The sequence below is a fragment of the Varanus komodoensis genome, unplaced genomic scaffold (genome assembly GCF_004798865.1).
Source record: "Varanus komodoensis strain SLA01 unplaced genomic scaffold, ASM479886v1 scaffold3, whole genome shotgun sequence".
Lineage (NCBI taxonomy): Eukaryota > Metazoa > Chordata > Lepidosauria > Squamata > Varanidae > Varanus > Varanus komodoensis.
This window is the reverse complement of record NW_025335761.1, coordinates 18,420,291-18,443,863: the sequence shown is the minus strand read 5'-3', so window position 1 is coordinate 18,443,863 and position 23,573 is coordinate 18,420,291. Positions and strand designations below refer to the sequence as shown.

Sequence of the window (23,573 nt, the reverse complement as noted above, 5' to 3'; positions counted from 1 at the left end):
AAGGGGAGTAGTAGGAATATTTTTATCCCAAAATTTATATTAATTTATACATTAATTAAATTGGTGAATGCCCTGGACTGAAAGAAAAGCAAACAAACAAGTTGGTCATAGGTCAAATCAAGCCAGAATTTGTCCTGAAAGCAAAAATGACAAATCTGAGGCTGTCAAACATTGGGCACATCATGAAAAGGCAGAACTTCCTGCAGAAGACAATAATGCTAGGGAAAGTCAAAGGCAGAAGAAGAAAAGGAAGACCAAATACAAGATGGATTGACTCAATACAGGAAGCCACAGCCTTGAACTAAGAAGAGCTGAGCAGGGCAATCATGGATAGAACATTCTGGAGGGCTTTAATTAATAGGGTCATCATAACTCACAAACAACTTGATGGCATGAACAGCAACATACAAAGGCAATTAATTAAACAACAACTCTGTTGTGGCTATTAACTATCATGTTCTGGATTCACAGATGCCCTTTCAGGAATGGAAGGAATCCTTCCACCAGTAGAAGGAAAATTTCCCAAAGAAGTTCTTTTGAATGAGAGGGAAGAGATTTCCATCAATGCCCCCTTCCCACAGCAGCTGCATTCTTCCAGAGGATCTTGGCCCATGAGCATTTTTTGTGAGGTCCAGTGCTATGCAAAGCAGAAAGAGAACTGAGGCTCAAGACTGTGTGAATAGATCTCTGGATCTAAGCCTTTGCTTTTAATCACCTAGGTGTTGCTATTGCACTAGTTATAGCAACAAGTATATTCCAAATGGAAGTATACAGATTCAAAACTTCCACATGGAATCCCTCCAGCTGCCCTTACTTACTAGGGCAATCTGCCCCCTATTCCTGGTAAATAACCATCCCTGTTGCTGCTTCCTGATCAAAAGCAGTGTGCCTGTGTATACCACTTGCTACGATCATGGGCAGCAGGTTGCTGTTGCACTCATGTCCTGCTTGTGGAGTCCTGTGGTTGGGTGCTGCGAGAACAGAATGCTGCATTAAACGGTCCCTTGGCTTCTCTTCCATACTTACATTCTTATGGTTTAGCTCTGTCCCCAGTTCCTGGAAAAAGGGTTCAGGACCTGTGGCTCTCCAAATATTGCTGGACTCCAATTCCCATCAGTCCCAGCCAGCATGGCCAATGGTCAGGCATGATGGGAACTGCAGCTCAGCAAGGTTTCTCAAACTTTCCCTAAAGAAGCTTCCCCCTAATTTGCACGTTCCAGATGTGTTAGATTGTAGCTCCTAGGATTCCCAACCAGTATGACCATTATGGGAGCTATAGACCAGCACAACTGGAGGGCAGCATGTTGGGAAGCCTTGCTGTAAAGGTTAACAGTACACTCCTCTGCCCTGTTGAGCTCAATTGGACTTATTCCTGGGTAAGTGTATAGAGGATTGCAGATTAAGTATCTGAGTGAGAAACCATCTCATAGCCAATGCATGGACACTGAATGTATGCATGCAGTCAGGCACCCCATACAGTACCCAGGATACTCGCTCACATGCATTGCAGCTGCTGAGTCATGCTTTTGGCAGTTGCTAGAAAAATTTTCTAGCACATTTTTCATCAAACACATCTTTGATTTTCTTTCACAGCGGGGGCCTCTGCTGTGGTGGGGTGGGGGGTGGCCTGCACTCCGCTCTGCTGTTGGACTCTAGCAGAGAACCAAAAACTTACAGTCTAAACCCAGTACAGCAGTTGACTGGAGGGTGTCAAGACTCATGGCTTTTTCCCTTCCTAAGTGCATTTGGTAGTGTTCCAGAACCTCTTTTATTGGCTATGGATCCTCTCTTAAGTGAGGAATAGCGTGGCTTGAGATGGCCTGGTGTTAGCACCACATGCAAGTATCAGTTTACCAATTTCAACAGTTTGCTCTGCAAATAAAGCACATCAGACTACATCTAGGATCCAGTCCACCTACAGTTCATTGCAGCTCAGTCCCAGCAAAACCAATGAAATACACTGGCTCTATATCAAGTCTGTTCCATTGGGGCTTATGATTGATGTTATTGCAAAATGAAATGAAAAGATTTATTGGTGCAGGACTCCTAACGTACCACAGTGTCAGTTGACACAGTATGGATCACACACTGTATACCATGGATGACTAGTATACATTCAGTGTAAAGTTACTGGTTGTAGGTTGTTCACAACCCATGAAATTTTCCAAAATTTCTTCTCTGCTTTGGCCTTCAGGATGGTTTTTATATGCCATCCAATACCAGAGTCTCTGGATGACTTACCAAAAAAAAAAAAAGGAACATCTATTCATACATGAAACATATAGGGGTACATAGTAATAGAGTCAAATTTCATGTTAGAAAGCTGGAATACTTTATTTTTGTTCTTGCTGATTGTTGATAGCATGTTAAGGGCCTATCCAGGATCCTATAATGCCTGTTACATAAATACACAGAAGGAAAGGTAGTAATCTCTCTCTCTCTCTCTCTTTCTCTCTCTCTTTCACAGAGTTCTACTGCATGCTTTTTCCACTCTGGGCACACACTGATAATCTGATTAGGAGATTTTCCTAAGCAACGTTTCTTTTCCTAATGCTGGAGTGACCATGGCTGTCCTTAAAGTAAAATTCACCAAAACAAAGAGAGACAAATTGGCTCAAATTCTGTGGCTCCTCAACTGGATTTCTGTGGTATCTGGTGCAATTCTGTTCAGCCTGGGACTCTTCCTGAAGATAGAAATCAGGAAGCGCAGCGAGTTGATGGCCAAAGGGAATATTAACTCTGTCCCCAACATGCTAATTTCTGTAGGGGTCGTAGCATGCATCATCAACTTTCTTGGTGGTAAAATCTGCTATGACTGCACAGACTCCAATAAATTTAATCGATGGAAGCTGGTTATGCTCCCTTATATTGTATGCACATTCTGTTTCACCTTCTGCATCTTGGTGGGTGCTGTCATGTGTTATACCACGAGAAATGAGTTGGAGGAATCTCTTTACCTGGGATTAAGAGAGGCTATGAAGTTCTACAAAGACACGGACATCCCTGGAAGGTGCTTTTTAAAGAGAACTATAGACACATTACAAATCAGGTTCCAGTGCTGTGGGAACAATGGTTTCAGGGATTGGTTTGAAATTCAGTGGGTATCAGTTCGCTACCTGGATATGGCTTCAAAGGATGTTCAAGAGTAAGTACGAATGTGGAATATTTTTGGATTCCGACCTCTTGTGTAATACATTTGCACTGAGTAAGTCAATGAGAGAAGGTAACCAGATTAGACTAGAAGTTAGACTAAAGTTAGACTCATTTTCAGAAGTGCACTCAAACTCTGGCATGTGTCTGAGAAGGGCAATCAGAACAGTGAGGGGTCCAGAAACCATGCCCTATGAGGAATGGTTGAAAGAGCAGAGTACACTGAGATATAATGTGGCAATTATAGTGTTGGACTGGGGACCTGAAAGATCCACATTCTAATCCTTGCTCCACCATGAAGCTTATGGTGACTTTGGGCCAGCTGCAGACTCTCAGCCTAACCTAACCTCATGGACTGAGTTAATGTATGGGTTATTGTTGTTCAGTATGGGTTATTGTTGAAACTTGTGTTATTGTGTTGTCTGAATGAATTTCCATGGATCATGTGGTTATATAACATGATAATCCACATTACAACAACCACTCACAGTTCAATGAAAATCCATGTCCAACCATTGATAATTATTATTATTATTATTATTATTATTATTATTATTATAACATTTCTATGCCGCCCCTTGCCGAAACCTCGGGGCGGCTTACAACACGCTCAAAACCTCGGGGCGGCTTACAAATACATTATACATGCAATTTTCTCTTCACACTGTTAGCTCTGGTGGTTCAAAAACCATCATGCTAATATACAGATGAGTGATTTCCAGTTCTCCACCACCTACTTCCACTGACATTGTTGCCCCTTGCTTTCATTGCTGCTGTACTATATTTGATGCTGATGCCTTTGCTGGATCAGCAGTTTTTCTGCCACTACTGTTACTCCTGCTACAGAGAGGGTGCAACTCAAATCTTGGTGCACATATGCCTCCAAACTCAGTCTTTACTGTTGCCATACCTTGCACCCTTGATTGCATCCATACAACCATTTTCAGTCATCTAGATGAAGGTCCACAAAGTGGGGAGGTGGAAAGGGGCTGGGAGGCTGTCTGGATACATGTGTAAGCCATTGATCTTAACCTCCTCTCCTCCCTCTTCCCTGGCATGCCCCTCTTCCTTCCCTATGAAGCCTATGTCCAACCCTGGAGTTGCAGCCAGTACAGCTCTTCCATGTGGACTATGAAGGGGGCAGGGCAGAAGGACTAAATAATTCAATGGAACTTCCCCGACAATATTGGGAGGCAATACAATTGTACCCCAATGCATTTTAGGTTGTCTAACAATGTTGATGCATTACTCTAAGTTGCAATAGTGAGCCACAACTTGCTATAGCAGCCCTTTTCTCTTGATTCTATTGTATACCTATTTGTGAAGAGCCAGTGTGGTGTGGTAGTTAGAGAGTTGGACTGGGGACAGGAGAGATCCAGGTTTTTGGCCCCACTCAGTCATGAAGCTACTGGGTGACTTTGGGTCAGTTACACCCACTTAGCCTAATCCAGCTCACTGGGTTGTTTTTGCGAAGATTAAGTGGAGTAAGAGGACTCTTTAAGCCACTTCAAGTTTCTCACAACAGGGGAAAAGCTGAGATATAAATGCAGTGTAGCAACAACAGCTCTTTCCTTACAAAAAAGCAAATGTCCAATGTATATGGATTGAAAATCAGTCAGTTCAACCAACCATTCTAACATGATAATTAGAAATCACTCTGAAGGTAAAAAAGGATTTTGGTGTAATTGGCATATAAGCCAAAACATACAACCTTACATTCATTGCATTGTTAAAAATACAATAGATGGTTTCTCTGAATAGAGAGAAATCAGAGATAATATAACTATATTGAGCAGTTGTGATGGTGGTGAGGTAGGGTGGGGGATGACAAGAAAATGCTATGAAAAGGAAAGAGCAAAAGGAAAAATAATTAGATTAATAGGAAAAGATGTTTCAGTTCAGTTATCATGCTTCTTCAATTTATTTTCTCTTAATCCCTTGACTACAGAGCTGTCTGGGGAAAAACCTGTCTGAAAATGGCCCAAGGCTGCCTCACAGCAATTAAAACAGGAGTGGAAAGGGGCCATTGCTTGGCACTAAAGCACATGCTTTACAATGTGCCAGGTTCAGGTGCCAGGTTCAAGGGCCACATTCCTTCAGGAGTAGCAATCGGATGGAGGGACATATCGTGGTCACAATGCTAGGCCTGGAGCTTACACATGGTGAACAGTCTACACATTTTCTTTCTGCCACTCCAAGAACCCCTGCAAGTCAGAGAGGACCATACTGGCCAGTGGACTAGATGGAGACATAATCTGAGTTGAGAAAAAGCAATTCCCTATACTCATATAACACACATCTGTCAAAGTGTAAAAAAGGAGCTCTCATGCCCTCCCTTCACAGTCAGACTGTATAGCCTGTCTCATCGCTCAAAACTTGGATGGAACATCACCTAAACCCCCTATAAACTGCTCTGGGTTTACAAATGGCAGAATATAAATGTAATATATAAGCAATTAAAAATATGCAAAAGAAGAGAAACTGTTTAGAATTAGTGTTAGTCTCCTTAAGGCTGCAATCCTGTAGTCACTTACACTGAACTCAGTGGGGCTTAGGAGTGAATAGATATGACATTAACTTTGTATGAAAAATAAACATCCATCTAATTCTCCACACATATATCATTTTATTTCCACCCTTGTCAACATTATCTATAGGACTTAAAAACTCACCAGAAAGACAAAATCAATCAGATTTTTGCAATAACCATGTACTTCAGAACCACCATAAACATGTAAAGCATTGTGTAGCCAAGTCAATTAAAATGCAATCTCAAAATGAGTACTCAGGATGCTTCACTGAATTCTCCCTTCTCCCATTAAGAATGGCAATAAAGCAAGATTGGGTGGCATGATTAACAGCACTCCCTTCCTCCGAAACCAGAAGGCAGGCAATATAAATGACAGACCAAGTACTGGTTATGTGAGCCAGCAAAAGCTTGTGATGTAACTACTAGAGATGCTGAAATCTACATAAAAATTGTTTTGTCTTTTGACAGCCCTTCCAAGCAATTCAACTAATGGCAATGCCCAGTTAGCACTTCACCTGTTATAGCCTTCAGAGCTCAGGGGGATGCTGGTGTCCATTCTAGCAACTGCTTGCCAGTGGCAGCCTCTCACAGAGGCCCACAACATATGATGAAAAACTTTGGTTACTCAGTTATTAGTGAATCATTTCAGGGGATTCCTTAAGCCAGAAAGTAGGATAATAGTTAAAAATAAAACATTTCAGAGATTGAACAAATGTGAGTATCGCAAGAAAACGTCAAGCCATTCCAACAGAAGGACAAGGGTTACTAGCAATAATACTTTCTGATTTCCTTGGTGAGATATTAAAACCATGTCAGAAACTTATCACATAGAAACTGATCCTATAGCACACAGATGGCCATTTTGTCATACATCCATTCCTGATATTTGGCAAAATATACAGAGAGTCAATTACTACTTGGAAGGATAGTATGAAGGACGAAGTTCCCCTAGGGTAACACGGCACACTCTGCAGTAATGCGACTCTACATACCTGTTCATCAATTAGTACTTGAGTTAAAGGACACAAGGGAGGTTCCCTTATCTTTTGCAATACCCTCCTTTCTTACTGTATCGATGACTATGGGCCAGAGGTGGGGAAGAATGATTTTGCTAAAATTGGGAACATTATGTATGACCTGTAGATTTCATCAAGTGCTCTTCATTATAATTTTAATACTACCAGGAATAAAGATAAATGTTTCTTCTTAATTGATAATGTTACATCACTTCAGCTTTTCTTACTTCAGCTTCTTTATTTGGTTTGAGTGACTGACAAAATAAAGAGCAAATGCATAAGAAAGGAACTTAGTCTATTGTAACCGCATTTGATTACTTGCATCTGTTGGCAATATTCAGTATGACTGTCATGCCATGTGTGTTTTATTTTGCAACAGAATCCCATCTTTGCAGCTTCCTTTTAAAATATACATTCAAAATGGCTTCCCTTAAGGAATTTTTTTAATAACCTGAGAATGAAAGAGTGTTTTATTTCTCTTTAGCAGGTCTCATTGGATTTGCATATGATTTATACTTTATCAAACCTCTTGTAGTTTGTATTATGGTGTTCTCCAAGACTTGTTTGTTTGTCTGTTTTATTTACCTTGTATGCCATCCCATTAGCCATAGGCTTTCTGTGTGGCTCACAATATAGTAAAACAACATTTTAACAGCAATTAAGAACAGAATATTTCAATCATAACATCACACTATAAACCAACCCTCCCAAAATAAGGCAAAATAATACCAAATAATATAAAATAAAATAAACAGGGACATAAAACTAAACAATTAAAATATATTAAAATAACCTTAGTAAGGTGAATACATAATAAAGTTCTGGCTGTATTTGTAGTGCAGGTACAATGTAAAGCAACCACTCCTTGACAACCAGTTCTCTTAGCTGTGTCAACTTAATCCAGGTCAGTCTAGCTTTTCAGAGCCTCATTTGACATCCAACAACTTACTAGTATCTGTGTGTGTTTGTTTTTTACACCCAGCACTCTTTTAAACCCAGTCCATAGAAGAAACATGAAGAAACTGTTGACTTAAGCTTTAATTAAAAGCATAACCCTCTGTATTACTTTTATGTATGGCATTGTACAGTAATACATTGTATGCTAATTTTATGGTGATGTGATCAATAATGATAGTTTTTGACATTATTACGCAAAGGTCAAGCATTATTACGCAAAGGTCAAAATTGAGTCAAGCAAAGGTATAGGCCTAGTCTACCAGTCCCACCTTTTATATGCAAATAGTATTTTTAAAATTCATTTTTATGCATATTTTAATAGGAACCTTACGACTGAACATATATTTGATACATTGCAATTTCAGGCATTCTCCAAACAAGAGATTACGATGGCATGAGAGAGAAAATGAGGCTGACCTCCCTGGCACTGCCTCCACTGCCCTGTCCCTATCCCTTCCTCAGTAGCCTCCTCTCTGGCAATGTGCTGGGGCGCTGCTATACGGTTATTCTCCACACAGTTCAGAGCTCTAAATGTAGACCGCCCCGCCCCCCCCCCCCCCCCACAGTGCAGAAGGATGTGACCCACTGCCAATGCGCATGGCCCTGCGCCCTCTCCATGAAGTCCATTTCAGTCTTTCCAAACAAGGTCCTCTGGATGTCTTGGATTCAAGGTTCCATCAACTTCAGCAAGCATGACAAATGGTTGTGGATAATCAGAACTGTAGTCCCAGACATCTAAAGAAACTCATGTAGGGAAAGGCTGTTCTAAATGTTCTAGATCATTGGCACTGGAAAAAAAAATGAAGGGCAGGCATTTCTGCAAAGGTTCAGCTTTCCGCATATTCTATTTTTCGATTTATCCAATCAGTGAAACATGTATGTGTTAAAATGTACCTTTTCACTTGCTGTGATTTAAAAAAAAATAGAAAAAGGCACATTTACATGAGGAGGAAGTAGAGAAAGAGAAGAAACCACGAGCATATTTCTTTGCTAAGAGACATGTGGTTAGGTGGGGAAAGGAAAGCACTCTTCATTTACTTAGAACCATGCTATTATTACTTAAATGCTATCTTTCCTTCATGCCTCTCTGCCACCTACTGATCTTTGGCTTGGAGGCTAATTAGTGTCCTTTCGCATTACTCAGCTCTAAAATGGGATCAATGCCCTTTTAATGGTACAAATGTAAGACAGCTTTGGCTCGCTGTAGCTCGTGTCTTGCCTCACCTACCTTTGTTATCGGGTGCTGTCCGTCTGCATGCACTTTTAGTGTCCACTTCCTGCCTGTGTACTTTTGAAGGCTTCTCCACACGAAGCATTTCTTGCGCGCTCACCAGGCATCACTCAAGGAAATCCGCGGGAACTTTTCTTACCCTCATCATCCGCCAGGGTCTCTACCATCTTTTTCACCAGTGTTATTTTTGGAGAGAGGAAACGCTGCCTTTGTTCGCTACAGAAGCCTAGTAAAAATTCTCTGTTCCGCTCTTTACCACAGCGCCTCCTTGTGTTGCGTAATGAATCATGTCAAAAGGCAGAGGAAAATCCCGGAAAGAAAAAATGCACCCCACGAGAACGACACTCCAAGTCTAAAGCTCCACAAAAAAATTGAAGTAGAAGCCTCAGTAAAGCGCCGGGTTAAATCCCTGGACAAAGAACCTGAGTCTGCACTATACTGGTTAGCTCGTCCATGGGCCTGCTACTTAGCTGCTAAATTCTTCCCTGCTCATAAATAGGAGTGCCTGTTTTAATCTGTGAAATATTGGATTGAATGTGGCAATTAGAATGCATATACATCATCATCATCATCATCACCAGCACTCTTTATATAGTGCTTTCAAGTATTCAAAATGTGCTTTTTTTGTTGTTTCGTCGCAAAGTCGTGTCTGACCCATCACGACCCCGTGGACAACATTCCTCCAGGCTCTCCTGTCCTCCACAATCCCCTGGAGTCCACCAAAACCACACCCACTGCCCCAAGGGATTCCATCCAGCCACCTCATTCTCTGCGTCCCCTTCCTTTTGTTCCTTTTGCCCTCAATTCCCAGCATCAGGGTCTTCCCCAGTGAGTTGTTCCTTCTCATTAGGAGGCCAAAGTATTTGAGTTTCATCTTCAGTATCTGGCCTTCTGAAGAGCAAATACTAATTCACTGTAGTCCTATAACTTAGTAAGGTTGTTAATATCGATATACCTATATTAGAGATGGAGATCTGAATGAGAGAATAGTTTCCCTAGTGCCATAACAAAGTAGCTTTAAAAGGGCAATTAATACAAATTTGTTGTTCCTTCTTCACCAGGCAGTGTTATTTTTGAGCTGTTTTGGGATAAGCATGCAACAAAACATGTGGCATACTCCAGTTACTGGCATCTGGGAATACCTCTCCAACAACTCACAGTATAAAAAGTGGGCAAGGATCAAGAAGGCCCTCTAAATGCATCATGCAGCTTCTCTGCAGGATAAAAAAATGGGGCTCATGAATGCATACAGAATTTGTTTTAGGAACCTTTATAAGATACAAAAAATGAGGAAATGGCTTTCCAGACTTAGTCACCAATATCTCTACAAAAGTGCCAAGTCATTAACAGCTCTTACATGATGCCCATATTGTTTCATCTTGTTGCAGCCGTCTAAAGAGTAACATTGATGGGAAGTTCTTGGTGGATGGTGTCCCCTTCAGCTGTTGCAATCCAACCTCGCCTCGACCCTGTATCCAATACCAGCTCACCAACAATACAGCTCACTACAATTATGACTTTCTGACAGAAGAGCTTAATATTTGGATGAAAGGATGCAGGGAAGCCCTCTTGGATTATTACACTGACATCATGAGATCCATTGGCATCACTGTGCTCATCGTCTGGTTGTTTGAGGTAAATATTGCTGTGAGATTTTTAGAGTTTCTTACAAATCTATGAGTCAGAAGATGAAGCAGCCTGTTAATTAAAAATCAGCGGGATTAGGGTACCCTGGCAGATGCCAAGAAAGATGTCTGGGGGTGCATTCATGCCCATGGACTGCATGTTCATGTTGATATTCTCGCTCTACACATTCCAGAAGCAGGATTAAAATAGAAACTTCCTGTTCTCTCCACCTGACAATAGTACTTGTATGAATCTGTTCTTACATTCACATGTGTATGTTTAGGATTACAGCTTTAGGATAAAACTGTAAATTGCCTTCTGTGTAGAGAAGGTCCACATGAAAATGACATGATGATAAATGAACAGTATTTTTGAAAAACAGTTTTTGAGAAATGTGTATAAAGGGAAGAGCACTGCTAGGTATATGACTATTGTCCTGAACGAGGTTTTTTTAATGGAATTGGTTATATTGAATCCAACCCCCTACTTTATAGGAGAAACAAGGGAATCAGGTCTGAACCTTTATCTCTTAAGATGCACTTCTGAAAATGTGCAATGCAGCTAAGAAACAGTTGTGATCAAATTATGAGTGCTGCCCCTCCTGTTTAATGAAGCTAGACAGTCTTTTGAAAGACATCACCACCAATTATTCCCAATACTTCGCAGTGTGGGGAGGGGAGCAGGGAGAAGCAGCTTGTTCTCTGAAAAAAGGAAGCTTGCCGTTCTTAGAACAGGCCACCTCCTTTCATCATCTTCTTTTATGTAGGGCAAAGCACAAGACTGTGACTAATCAAAGCTTCTTATGCCTGATGGTACTAACCAGTAACAGTGACCTTTTGAGACTGGGGCATCCAAAAATATCTGCAATAGTACCCTTCACTATCCTCATTGTGAAGCTATACCAAGCCAGGGAGATTACTAAGTAAATAATACATTGCATTGTCATCAGTTTGTTTATAACTCCAGGGAATCTCAATATGACAGGGAGAAAATATCCTGTATATTACAAAAGTAAAAATGGACAAATTAAACAAAGGAATCCCAACAGGAGGCATTTATTGTGCTGCTGCAATTCTTCATCTATCATAATTTGCAGCCACTTTACAAGATCTTGTCATCCTCCAAGGCCTCTCTCTTGATTTTCTGAGGCTTTTAAAAATGAGCCAGTAAAAGGGTAACACAGTATAAAACACTGCAAAATTTGTATTGTATATTTTTGTCAGTCTGCTATATCACAGTGCCACTTTGTGGTTGTGCAATGGAACATATAGAAAGGCAGAGAAAGTAAACCCTTGGAGAAAATTGTGGTAAGAGCTACTCTCAATTTCACAATCTTTAAGCAGAAGCCTTGGAAAAATGGAGGGCTAGAACAGATTAAAAGACTATACATTTAAAAGCCCATACATTTTAAAAGCAGCTAACAATTCAATATTAACATATTTAACAAAGCAATCCTATGGTGCCTTGATATTCAGGAGGCTAAATGGTAATGTTGTTCAGCTCCAACCTTGGATAGAGCTCTGACCTCAGAACTAGGACACCCGCTTTCTCTCTCCCCACAATACAGCAGCCTCTCCAGATTGGAAATGCAACCATAGAGAGGAATAAAAGGGAGTGTTTCAGTGGTCAGGGTGGGGAGAAGAAACTGGAGAGGCCAGGACATGAGCTGCTTTGAGGCCCCCTTCAGCTTCCTTTCCTCCCCCTCTAGAATGCTCCAGCTAAATGGATTGTAAAAATGCAAGGCAGGATCATCTCTGCTATAATTCTTGTGCTGCACAGATGCTTGTAATCCTGCAAGTTTAGGGGTTTACAAACATTAAGGGCACAACCCATGGGATTGGGCTGTAAATCCATTATAAGCAGTTATGAGACAAGTTAGCTTTCCCTACTGATAAAGTGCTGTTACGATGGTAATCATGTTCCATATGAGAGGAACTGCAGGTTCAGACATCTGGCCTGTGTCCTTGGTTGAGAAGCCAATGGTGCAAGGCTGATCTCTTTGGGATTGTGACTGAATAGCTCTAGGCCAGAATCCCCCTTAACATAAAGATAAGCAGGTGTTGGAGAAGTTACCACAGGAATAAAAGCAATGTGGTGTGATTAGGCTGTTGGACTGGGGACCTGGGAGATCTGGACTGAAGCTCATTAGGTTGGGCCAGCCAGTCACTCTCATCCTAACCTACCTGATAAGATTGTTGCGGATAAAATGAAGTGGAAATGTGTAATCTGCCTTGGATTTCTTGTAAGAGGCACAAAGGTGGGATAAAAGTGCAATGTCATGATCATAATCCAAACTTGCCTGGCCAATTGATAATTTCTAACTTTTTCCATTGATATTGGGGTAGAAACTACTTAACTCCTTGAAACTGCCAGCACTGTGATCAATTAAGGGTCCACTCCTACCCATGTTTAGGGCAAGCTGTCTACCCGATTCCATGAAGACCCTCTATGTCTGTAGTAAGGTGTTCCTGGTTGCCCATGTCAGTTCTTCCCCAATTTGTTTGAGGAAAATTTACACCTGGATGCCTCTACTGAAAAACCCTTGGTAGTCTCCCCTGGTGCCAGGCCAAGCTGCCCTTCTTCCCAGGTGAATTGTATGTGGTACCTCTGATAGAAGAGAAAGACCCTAAATTTCCTTTTCCGGTCCTTTTGTTCCTTCCCCATTGCTTGGGTAGAGATTCCAGAAGAATCTCATTTTTTGTCTGCCCATTAATGGCTCATCTCCACGTCTAGGATCCCAGGAAATTCCTCATGGTTAAGCACATGGACAGTTTATTCAATAGATTTGCAATGTTGTGGTACACGACTTTGAAATGACCTCAACCTGGGCATCTGCACTGTGATGCTAGCACAATGCCCTGTTCTTTTAGCAGAGACCTGCAACTAATTGCGAAAGGGAGTCTTCTGTCTCTTGGACCTGGGTAAGATGGAGTCAGTATGGTCAGGCTAAATGGGCTACTGCAGTCCAACCATATTTGATCCTATATTCACTTACTTGAATTCAACAGGACTTGCTTCTAAGTAGACATGTACAGGATTGCCGTTTAAAGGTCTCAAATGGTCTGCAGTATACACATTCAGGAAATGTCCTCAGAAAGGAGAACAGAACATAGCTCTGTTTGGGGGTGTGGGGTGAGGCAGAAGTGCTTAGAATTAGTTCTCTTTTGATTAATTCCTTGAATTATGATTCCAAATGTCCAGTAATGTAATTTTGTTTAACACACTTACACACATAGGGAGGAAAGGACTGGAGGAGGAAAAGAAGAGGGAAATGGGAGGATCAGTGTGGTTGTCCTGAATGTGGGAAAGTTTTAAGTTTAGAAGATGACATAATTATCACTTCACCTAGAAATCTTTATTTGACACATGTATCCTGAAATTTCAAAAGGCAAAGGCCAAATCAGTGATTACACACTATGTTAAGTTGCAGAGTTAAAGCATTTAAAGCAAGTAATGTAAATGCCAAAAATCAAGGAAATGCAGGATGGAACAGTTGTTATCCCAATATTCTCAATTTTGCATTGTGGAACACAGAAAACAAGAAATAATCTATTTGTTAACCATTTCAAATGCTAATTTGCTTCACTTTTTACTTTAGCTGTCTGTGCTTACTGGGGTCCGCTATCTTCAAACAGCAATGAAGAATGTACTTCTTCTGGGTGATCCACACTGTGATTCAGATGGGTGGTTACTTGAGAATAGCTTTGTAGAAACTGCCAAATACAACATCAACATCATTAAAAATCTTGGCAAAGCTAATCAGATATCCACAGTTTCAGGAATGAATGACCCCAACATGGATGTTCTAACTGCAAACCACAGTCCAGAGAATGTTTCAACAAAATGCATCCCCACAGCTTAACTGGATGCAGCATAGAAGACTTTATTATGACTGGATGCCACAATCATTACTGTGCATTTAGCTGGTTTTTTTCCACCTAAGAATAAAACCGGAATTCCAAGTGTGACACTGGTAAATTACATCCTGCTATCTGAACCAAATATGGGGATTTCTGGTGCATGGCAGAACTTCATCTTATTGATCAGAGTTTCAGTAAATCTACAGCATTACCTAGTTTTTCCAATAACTCTGTTCTCTTGTTTATAATAGAGTATGGTATGAAATTTAGTGTTTTTTTCCAAGTTCCCCCCCCCCATTGTATCCTATTTCCATTGTTAATGAAATGTGCACCCTAAGAAAAAGACTTCACTGATACAAGAAACAAGTCTGGGAAACAGAGAGCTTCAGAATGATGGGATTATTAATTAATAATTAATCACTTATTCAGTCTGGTTACAAGTTATCCTTATTTTACTCTATTTTGCTGAGATTTTATTTGCTTAGAGCAGAGCTAAGGAAAAATCATTTTCCACTCCCACAGCCAAAAGGAGTTGTATCATCTTCCTCTTGCTATGACAAAATCCACTTTAGGAAATATGGATTGTGGTAAGGCTAGTATGAATGTGATCCATTATTACTCCATGTTTCTCAGGAAAGGGAAAATGCCTTTACGCAGTTACAGTTTTTAATTTGGGGAAGGGGAATCCTTATAAAGGTGCTAAAATTATTAAATGAATATAGATTACCATCAAGGTTTAACTCAGTATCCAAAGGAATTTATAAGCTAACAAAATCCATCTACTCACAGAGATGATAAACAACAGGAAACTGGTTAACCATGAAATATCCACAGTAAACTTCTGTCCATTGCTCACTGTCATAATCAAAGATAAATTATTGTGCCTATATTTTGAGTAAGGCAATGAGATAGAGCAAAAGGAAATCCTGTTAATGGAAAACACACTGCACCTTACAATATAGGGTTAGGGTGCGCTGAATTATGTGGACATTGTGGGTAACAAGTAGCAACTTTTCTGTAATTCAGAACTAGGTACCAGATAAAAACACTAAGGCTTTATAGAAGTTTATAAGCAGTGGCTATTTTGACTAAAGGAGAGGAGGAAATCACTCTTCAGTTCCCATTTTATCATATTTCTAGATATTTATAGATTCATTTTGAAGGATGGGAATATACTGAAGTAATATTACTATCTCCCTTTCATTCTTTTAAATTGAAAAACAATGTTTTAAGAAGATGGGTGCCATACATCTTTAACATCCTTGGTTGGAGAAGTAAGGTGAACACCATTGGACACACACCAGTGTTTGCATGTACGTAATAAACCCCAAGAGGCATTCTCCCAATGTATAAGCACATGTTTGAGATCAGCCGATGTAAACCAGCAGTTTATACATTTTAAGGCCAGTATCACTTATTGTAAACATTCTGTTTGCCAGAATCCCTTCAAGTATACATGTATTTGCATTTTCTCCCATGAACTCAGTTTGTTCCAATAACATTACTGTAGCCTTGCAGAGATTGTTTTGTAGTTTTGACTGCACCAGGCAACTGGAAGAAATATAAAGCAAGAAATAAATTCCTTTCTTTATTCACCACTCTAATAGTGAAAAAATCAAGAAATTTTATGGCACAGCCACATCTGTATTACACCATTCACCAGATGATGGTTCAAACAGCTTTTCTGTATTTCCATTCATGTCATACACTGAACACATTCTTCTTGCAACATTCAGGTAGTATCTCTTCCCAGGGCATTATAAGACTTAAAACGGAAGCCAGCCCATTGTTTGTGTAAATGCAAATTAAACCTATTAATAACTTAACCCAAATATTAAGCCAGACCAGCATGGCGCAGAGCAGATAGCAAGATTCACAGTAAGGTTTGGTGAACATTTAAGAAAAATAGAATGGACACAGTCTAGGCATATCTTTTAGATTCAAACATTTGGCAGAAATAAGTCACACACTGAACAGTCTTGAAAGTTGCTTGTAGGGCAACACCTGTAAGGAAGATTTCTCTTTCATATATGCATTTTGTAAAGAATTAACTTACCATATTAAAAATGTATGCATCCAGCCCAAGGATGGGCAAATAGCACACTCTAGTCCACTGCAAATTTCCAGTAGCCTACATATTAGCTTATCCTTGCAAATAAGACTTGTCTGAGTAGACCTGCATTTGATGCAGAAAAGCATTTAGCTTAAACACGAGTATATATTCAGGATAATGTTACACAAATTAATGATGTAACTATTAAGGGATACAGGTTATGCATTAAATTTAAACATGCCTCCTTAGACTATCCCAACTTTACATTTTCAAAAGGGGACACCTGAATCAGCCTGCCTCTTTCTTGCCTACCACAAAGATGCTTCAGCTCAGAACAACTATTTTGCGGAGTTAAAATCTATTCCAAGAAAACCCAACTCAAGACAGCTGCATGGCCCTTGTTCTAATTCTCATTAATTCAAGGAGACACAGATGGCATTAACTTGAAGAGTCTGTCAGCTGCTGTTATCTGCTCAGATACAGAAATAAAGTATGATTCACTGGAGACTTCTGATCCCCTTTTTCATCAATGCATAAAACTATCAGAATGAGCAAGAGCAATACTTTTTAGTTTGGAGAACATGAAAACCTGTCCATTCTTTTCAAATAGACCATGAACCTTGCAATTTTTGGATAACTGAAAAATATTTTATGCCTTTCTGAATATGGCAGGTTCATTGCAACATTCTACCGCTCATGGCCCCTCAACATAGGCCTTCACATAGGTCTGATTCACAAGTGCATATACCTTCTTCAGTGTCCTCACTTGATGACTTGCAGCTGAGCATGTGAACTGCTTCCACTGAAAGAATGTTGGTTAGCATCCATACTGACTATATCATATATTACTATGTTGTATATTACTTTTATGTAGTAATGAAATGTTATAATAAAAATGTCAGTCTGTGATAAGATGTCTCTTTATGGTGGGTCCTGGCTGAAGGCAATTTCTTGACCTCTTATTCAGTCATTGACAAAGGACATGCATGCATAGACTCATCCTTAGGCCAATTTTACAGATTCTAAAAACATCTGCTTCAGATATCAGAAATCTGGGCTAGTGATTATAGCCTATTGTGTTGTGCCATCAATTCATCTCCAACTGATGGCTGCAACAGGCAGTTATTACATGTTTGCACCGACACAGTGTACCTTGTAAGTATCAATGTTACAGGCAGAATTTTTACTGGGAACATCTGTGACTCTTCCTGTGTTGTTAATAACTTTGTGCATCACTCCTGTGCTGCAGATGGCAAAATTTATGTCGGCACAATATATTTTGGCATTAAGAAAGGCACCATCACAATGGTATATGTCATGGCCTGGGACTTATGCAGTTCCCACACTTCAGAATGAAAGCTTCCAGACAAGACTTTATTGTGCCATCATCCTGCCTCATTCATAGGATTTTATGAGAGGCAAAGATGCCATCATTTTCCATGAACCCAGAATCCTAGAATATTGCTCCCTTTATAGGCCAGGAACATAAACCAAGATTCACTCTTGCTTATGAACCCTAGCTCGTAAAATAGACAAGTTAGGATCTCAAGTTTTGCTAACACAGTAACCTTCAGGTTTTGGTTAGTTTACCTGAGCACACTAACCAGAAGAACCCAGTGGATAAGAACTCTTGTTCATGACAAATCAGGTTTCTCCAGAATCCTGGCTTACTGTTTCGTGCAGCTGTGGCCAGTTTATAACACTTAGTACAAACAATTGTAGCATTTAGGTTTTAAAACCTTTAATTCTAAGCCTACTGTACAAACGGGAAAACACTAGTCTGCTGACTAGATAATAATTACTTTGATAAGGAAAATAGGCTGCTTGATTTCACAAGCATTAACATGCTATATACATGTTTTTGGTGATGTGGTTGAAAATAGTCCAATATGAAATCCAGTAAGTCACACTGAACTACTATTAAATATTGCACTGAGAAAATAGTACATTGACACTGAAATAAAGGGGGAAGGTTCAAGGATTCAGCACTTCAGTACATGAGAAAAGTTAATAATCAAATTATTTCCTATATTGGCTAGTAATTTGCTAGAATGCTTTTCTTACTTGATGTTATCCAATATATTAGTCTAGGCATATGAAATTCGTTAGAAATGAAAACCTACAATGTATGAGAAGTTACTTTATTTCCTTTTTAAATATACATAAAGATATTTAAAAGGACAAGAACGTTATACAATGCTCAAATTTACATTTTTGCAATTAAAGGATACCAATATATGCATGTATGTAAATAAAATTCCATTTATAGTCCTTATAAATCAAATCAGTGGCATTTAGTATTGTGTGTTCACTAAATACAGACTATACTCACAGTGAACCAAACTGCATAGTCATTGAAGGAATTACAAATGACCATTCGCCCTTAACCTGTGCATGAATGTTGAACTCATCTGCTAGAAAAGTCCAAACACGTAAGAACAGAAGCCACTGTTTTACTCCCCCTGCCCCAGCTCAATTCAGGAGAGTTTTAGCAAGAAACTGAGCAGTGAGTACAAGCACTGAAATCCAGCTGGGTTTCTGCATACATACCTTTAAGCTGGATAGGGAACTGCGTGCAAAGATCTGTTGTGTGCCTAATTCCTTGCCCTGAGCAGACTACTGTCCTGCATGCACATAGCCTTTGAAATGAAGCTAGAATCCCACCCACTGGCTGTAAGGAGGGGGCTCAATTCAGTTCCACTAGTATCCCCATCTCTCCAAATGATTGATCAGTGAAATGTCTGCTTCCTCTAAAGGACCACATATACTTTGTCCTAACTATTGCAATTGTACACTGTTGAAGTCAGTGATAGCAGCATTCATATATGACTGAAATGCAAATTAATTTTACAATTCAGCCAGCATTAAAATATTTTCAAGTCCAAAAGTATTTGATTTAAGATCATAAACAATGGCTTAACTCTAACTGAAATCAGTGGAACTCTCAAGTGCTGGCTGGATGATGCCCACTGTTTTCAAGATTAAATTCACTGCTTGCTTGTTTGAGAAACCACAGTGAATGTTGCACTCATCTTGTTCCTCTTCATTAGATATCTTGCTTCCCAGCCTCTCTTTCCAAGTAACCACAGCAAGATGTCATATTCAGGACATTTTTAGATCACTATTTTATTTCTGGGAGAACAGAAGAATTTGATATTTTGGAATCATTTACATCAACCTTCCCCAACCTGGTGGCCTTCAGAGGCATTTGGACCACAACTTCCAGAATTCCCATCCAGCAGGACTATTGACTAGGAATTCTGGGTGTTGCTGTCCAAACGTGACTGGAAGGCACAGGGTTGGGGAAGGATGATCTACATAAGAAAAATAGGGCAGGATGCCAAAAACAGTGCGAGGTCCTCCTGCACTAACAAAGAAGCACTTCTGAGGATATGATAAAACTACTGCAGTAGGACATATCAAAGTAAAATTCCTCTGTAAAATCCTAAGCAACTTATGAATAAATGGTTATCTAATCAAAAGGTGTTGCATTAAGTAAAGATCGGAAAGACACCTATAATGAAGGAAGAACTTTGATTAATCTCTGCTTAGCATGCAGTGCTACTGGAACACTCTCCACTAACCTCAGTACATATGCCTTCGTAACAACTGTTTTTGTAACTTGCTTTAGTTTCTGATTGGAACTCGCCATAATGATGCTAATCTGCAGAGGGACTCACCATATTTTTTAAAAACCCAGGGAAACAACAAAATCTTTGTGGCACTAAACTAAAGACAGACAGGCACAGAAGATCGTTTGCACTGCACAGAAAACTTAAAGGGATAAGTAAGCAAAGTTTTTAAAGGGATCATCTAAATACCAAACATAATCAACATTCTAATTCACCCTACTTAGCCTATAACAGAGATAATATCTCTTTAGTGCACACATGTATATTAATTGGCAAGTCCTATCTTCCAGTTTCACCACCTGCCATTTTATATTGCCAATCGGAAATTGTTTAGTTTGTTTTTTAAGAAATAGAAAACATTTATTTCCTCTCACAAAAATCCATACAGCATTTCATATCCTTCTCTTTCATATCTCTTAAAATCTGAAACCTATGCAAAGGGTCATTCAAAAAGGAAGAGGAAGGCCAGAACACACAAATAAAGTGTGTCAGAGTTTTACGACTGAAAAAAGCTAATTCCTTGGGAGGTGATAGTTACAGAAGGCATAGGTTACTTTTTCTTATTTCATTACAAGCTCCCTTGGACATAATCACAGCTCTAACCCATACACAAGGAGTGACTCAAACATTGCAATTCCAACCTAAATACATTACTAGCTATAGAAAACAACTTGTTTGTGCAGTTAGCATGATGACACCAGACAACATGCAGTCACCGAACTCTCCACAGAATCAAAACTTAAGACTCAACTAAAGGGCCTTTGTACATACCTTGAACTAGCTTCCATCTTTATTTAATTGCTCTAACTTCTATTAGCCTCTAGATGCTGGAAAGCAGATGTGCACTTAAGCAGCTTTACTGCAGTCTACAGTCTATGCTGATCCATGGTAAGCAAGGTACCACAGCTTGAACAACGTCTGGCTACCACAGCCACACCTTGGCAGTGGGTTGTGAGCCCCCGGGGTGTACTGATTAAAGAGACTTAAAATATTAGCGGGGTGGGGGGGTTCCATTGTTGATTTAAGCAGCAGATTACTACTCACATTTTTCTTCTCAAAGTATTCTCAAGTAAATTTCAAAAACCTTCACAGGGTATTCTTACTTGCACTTCTTCACCCTTTGACTGTTGCTGTGGATAACTAGATGCCTGGCAACATTGCACCGCCTAAGATGGTCACCTACCATGCCAGGTACACACTATGGCTACTGTGAGAACTGCTAAGCTGGAGGAGGAAACAAAAGTAGAATACGGAGGAATTAAATAGGTCTAAGTACATCATCACCACCACCACCACATCCAGAAGCCCTGAAGCCATTTAAAAGGTCATGGGTGCATTCTGAATTTCTGCCAATATACATGATAGAAAATATTATATATCCTTTTATTTGGATTAAGATTGGATCTAAGGATAACAGAAGGTAGTTCACAATGTCTAAATTAGTTGTACAAAGCTGACTTGGTTGATCAAAGTCAACTCACCAAAACGTGTGACATCCCATTCCTAATCCAGCAATTTCTGGTTCTTATTAATCAGCACTCACTGTATGCGTGTGTCTGTCTGAGCATGTATGTTTTTGATGTGTGAACCAATAAAGGTTTTAATACCTGAACCTGGGCTAGTCATTTCTCCTTACTGTAAGCATTTCAGTATGTCTTTCAGTACTTAAGTACTTTTTAAGATATGGCAATTCAGTCTAGTAGAGTCCAATACTCAGAGTAGGTGCCAGTTGAATCCAAAGAAGATCTGGTTAGTTTCCTGGCTCCGAGCAATCTCTTCTATGATGCAGTGTTGCTGCCATAACAAGTGGAGTTTCCAGTATCGTTCATGACATAAATGTAGCGGGTTGCCTCTTCTTCAAAGAGAAACAAGGTTTAAGAAAATGGATAAGCACTTTTCAGCTGTGTTTTATTTTGATTTTTATTCAAGCAGGTATGTCTTGAAAACACTAGCTATTAAGAGCTATCAGTTAACTCACATTGGGGGCCAGTGACTAGTTTCAACATAGAACTTTTGCTAGCAACAAAATCCTCTCTTGTATGACAATCAAATAACAAGTTACTGCCACTATTATGAGAAATGCATATTTTTGCTATAAAGGATAAGAACAGCCAAAAGGAATTCAAACAGTTATTTAAAAACTGCAAGATGAGCATGTGCCAGATCTCTGGGACATCAACTAATTGTAATATAGATATATTATAAGAAATCCTAGATAACACTGAGATGAGGGTTTCTTAGAAGATAAAGAGAAAAGCATCCACTTACACAAGATCTGGATCTGTTTCCCCATATTCATCTAAATATGGTGCAGGATAAAAAGCGCCTCTGATTTTGCCCCCAATCAGGACAACTTTGCAGTCCCTAATTCTGAAGGAGAAAACATTTAAGTCAAAGAAGTGATATGCAGGTAACTTCACCATACAAACCATATATAAGGATACATAAAGACATATGTAAGAGAAAAGTCTATAGCAGGGGGTGGGTACTTTTTCCCAGGAGCCCCCTGAAAAGCCTCTCCCAGACATCAAGGAACCCTGCTGAATAGGGTAGGCTGTGGCATGGGTCCCAGAAAGGAAAGAGGGGATTCCCAAAGAGAGTTAAAGGCACATTTTGTAAGAAGAGCTCTTCCTCACAGGACATGCCTCTGCCCAATTTTCAGGACCCCCTTTCCCTCAGCACCTCAAGGAACCATCCTCTCCTACTCAGAGCTTCCTATCCCCTGGCAGAGGCTTGGAAGTGTAAGAAAGGGTGGGATAATTACCTTATACCCACCCACTTCTGTGGGCTTCTGTCTGGCTCTACCACAGTGCTGGTGCTGATTTCCAACATCCTCTGGATGTGGACTCATGAGGAGAGACGGGGGAACTGACTAGCTATTCCACAACTATTCCAATTAATTTCTGTGAACATCAGAATATTGTGCTACTGACACCAGACTGGAGTTAACAAACTAGCATTAAAAAAAACCTTTCGCCTTTAATAATCAGCTTAATGCAAAATTGCAGGGGGAGGACCTAAATTAAGAGGCCAAGGCTTTTCTCAAAACAGCAGTCCAAACCACAATTAATTATGTTATTATTTAGATTAGGGTAATCTAATTCCAAACCATTTTAAGTTACATCACAGGAAATGGATATTCCAAAATTAATGTGTATCCCTCTGTATCCAATTTCTAGAAATAAATTGGAAGAGAAATCTGTCACATCCCCACCCCATCCCTACCATTCGTTTTATTTCTAGCCAGTTACCTACTTGAGAAAGATGCACACTCCAGCACCACAATGGATGGCATGTGAAGCGCAGGCTCCCACCTCCTCCCCATTCATGAGCTCCTGACAGCAGGTGTTTTGGGAACACAACATAGCCCCACAGAACAAACACAATACAGGGTGCTTGGTTTCATCATCAGAAGATCGAGGGCATCTGAAATGGTAAAGTTGACTACAGAGAGAACTTCGGAGCCAGTGTAGCATTTTAGAAAGAGACTGTACGAACACACCATCAGGCAAAAGCCT

At 39.9% G+C, this 23,573-nt stretch overlaps 2 protein-coding genes across 4 annotated transcripts in view; one reads left to right on the top strand and one right to left on the bottom strand.

Annotated features, from left to right (window-relative positions):
• The first annotated feature begins 2,531 nt into the window (after nucleotides 1-2,531).
• LOC123026283 (photoreceptor outer segment membrane glycoprotein 2) lies at nucleotides 2,532-14,372 on the top strand. The gene is made up of 3 exons (XM_044435716.1): nucleotides 2,532-3,145; nucleotides 10,273-10,519; nucleotides 14,109-14,372. The coding sequence occupies exons 1-3, from the start codon at nucleotides 2,565-2,567 to the stop codon at nucleotides 14,370-14,372; spliced, it is 1,092 nt and encodes a 363-aa protein (XP_044291651.1). The 5' UTR covers nucleotides 2,532-2,564.
• A 4,178-nt stretch (nucleotides 14,373-18,550) lies between these two features.
• The window catches only part of UBR1 (ubiquitin protein ligase E3 component n-recognin 1), an 86,610-nt gene continuing 81,587 nt past the window's right edge, over nucleotides 18,551-23,573 (bottom strand). For all 3 annotated transcript variants that reach the window (XM_044437272.1, XM_044437274.1, XM_044437273.1), the window contains exons 45-47: nucleotides 23,311-23,481; nucleotides 22,324-22,425; nucleotides 18,551-21,910 (exon numbers count right to left, since the gene is read on the bottom strand). In XM_044437272.1, the coding sequence (XP_044293207.1) occupies nucleotides 21,769-21,910; nucleotides 22,324-22,425; nucleotides 23,311-23,481 (415 nt within the window). In that variant the 3' untranslated portion in view covers nucleotides 18,551-21,768. The remainder of the gene's footprint in view (nucleotides 21,911-22,323; nucleotides 22,426-23,310; nucleotides 23,482-23,573) is intronic.

What these genes read in the sequence shown, in the direction of transcription:
- LOC123026283 (XM_044435716.1), top strand. Translation starts at nt 2,565, where the DNA reads ATGGCTGTCCTTAAAGTAAAATTCACCAAAACAAAGAGAGACAAATTG. An exon ending in GCTTCAAAGGATGTTCAAGA is followed by an intron (nt 3,146 to 10,272) that starts GTAAGTACGAAT and finishes ATCTTGTTGCAG; the next exon opens with CCGTCTAAAGAGTAACATTG. An exon ending in TCATCGTCTGGTTGTTTGAG is followed by an intron (nt 10,520 to 14,108) that starts GTAAATATTGCT and finishes TTTTTACTTTAG; the next exon opens with CTGTCTGTGCTTACTGGGGT.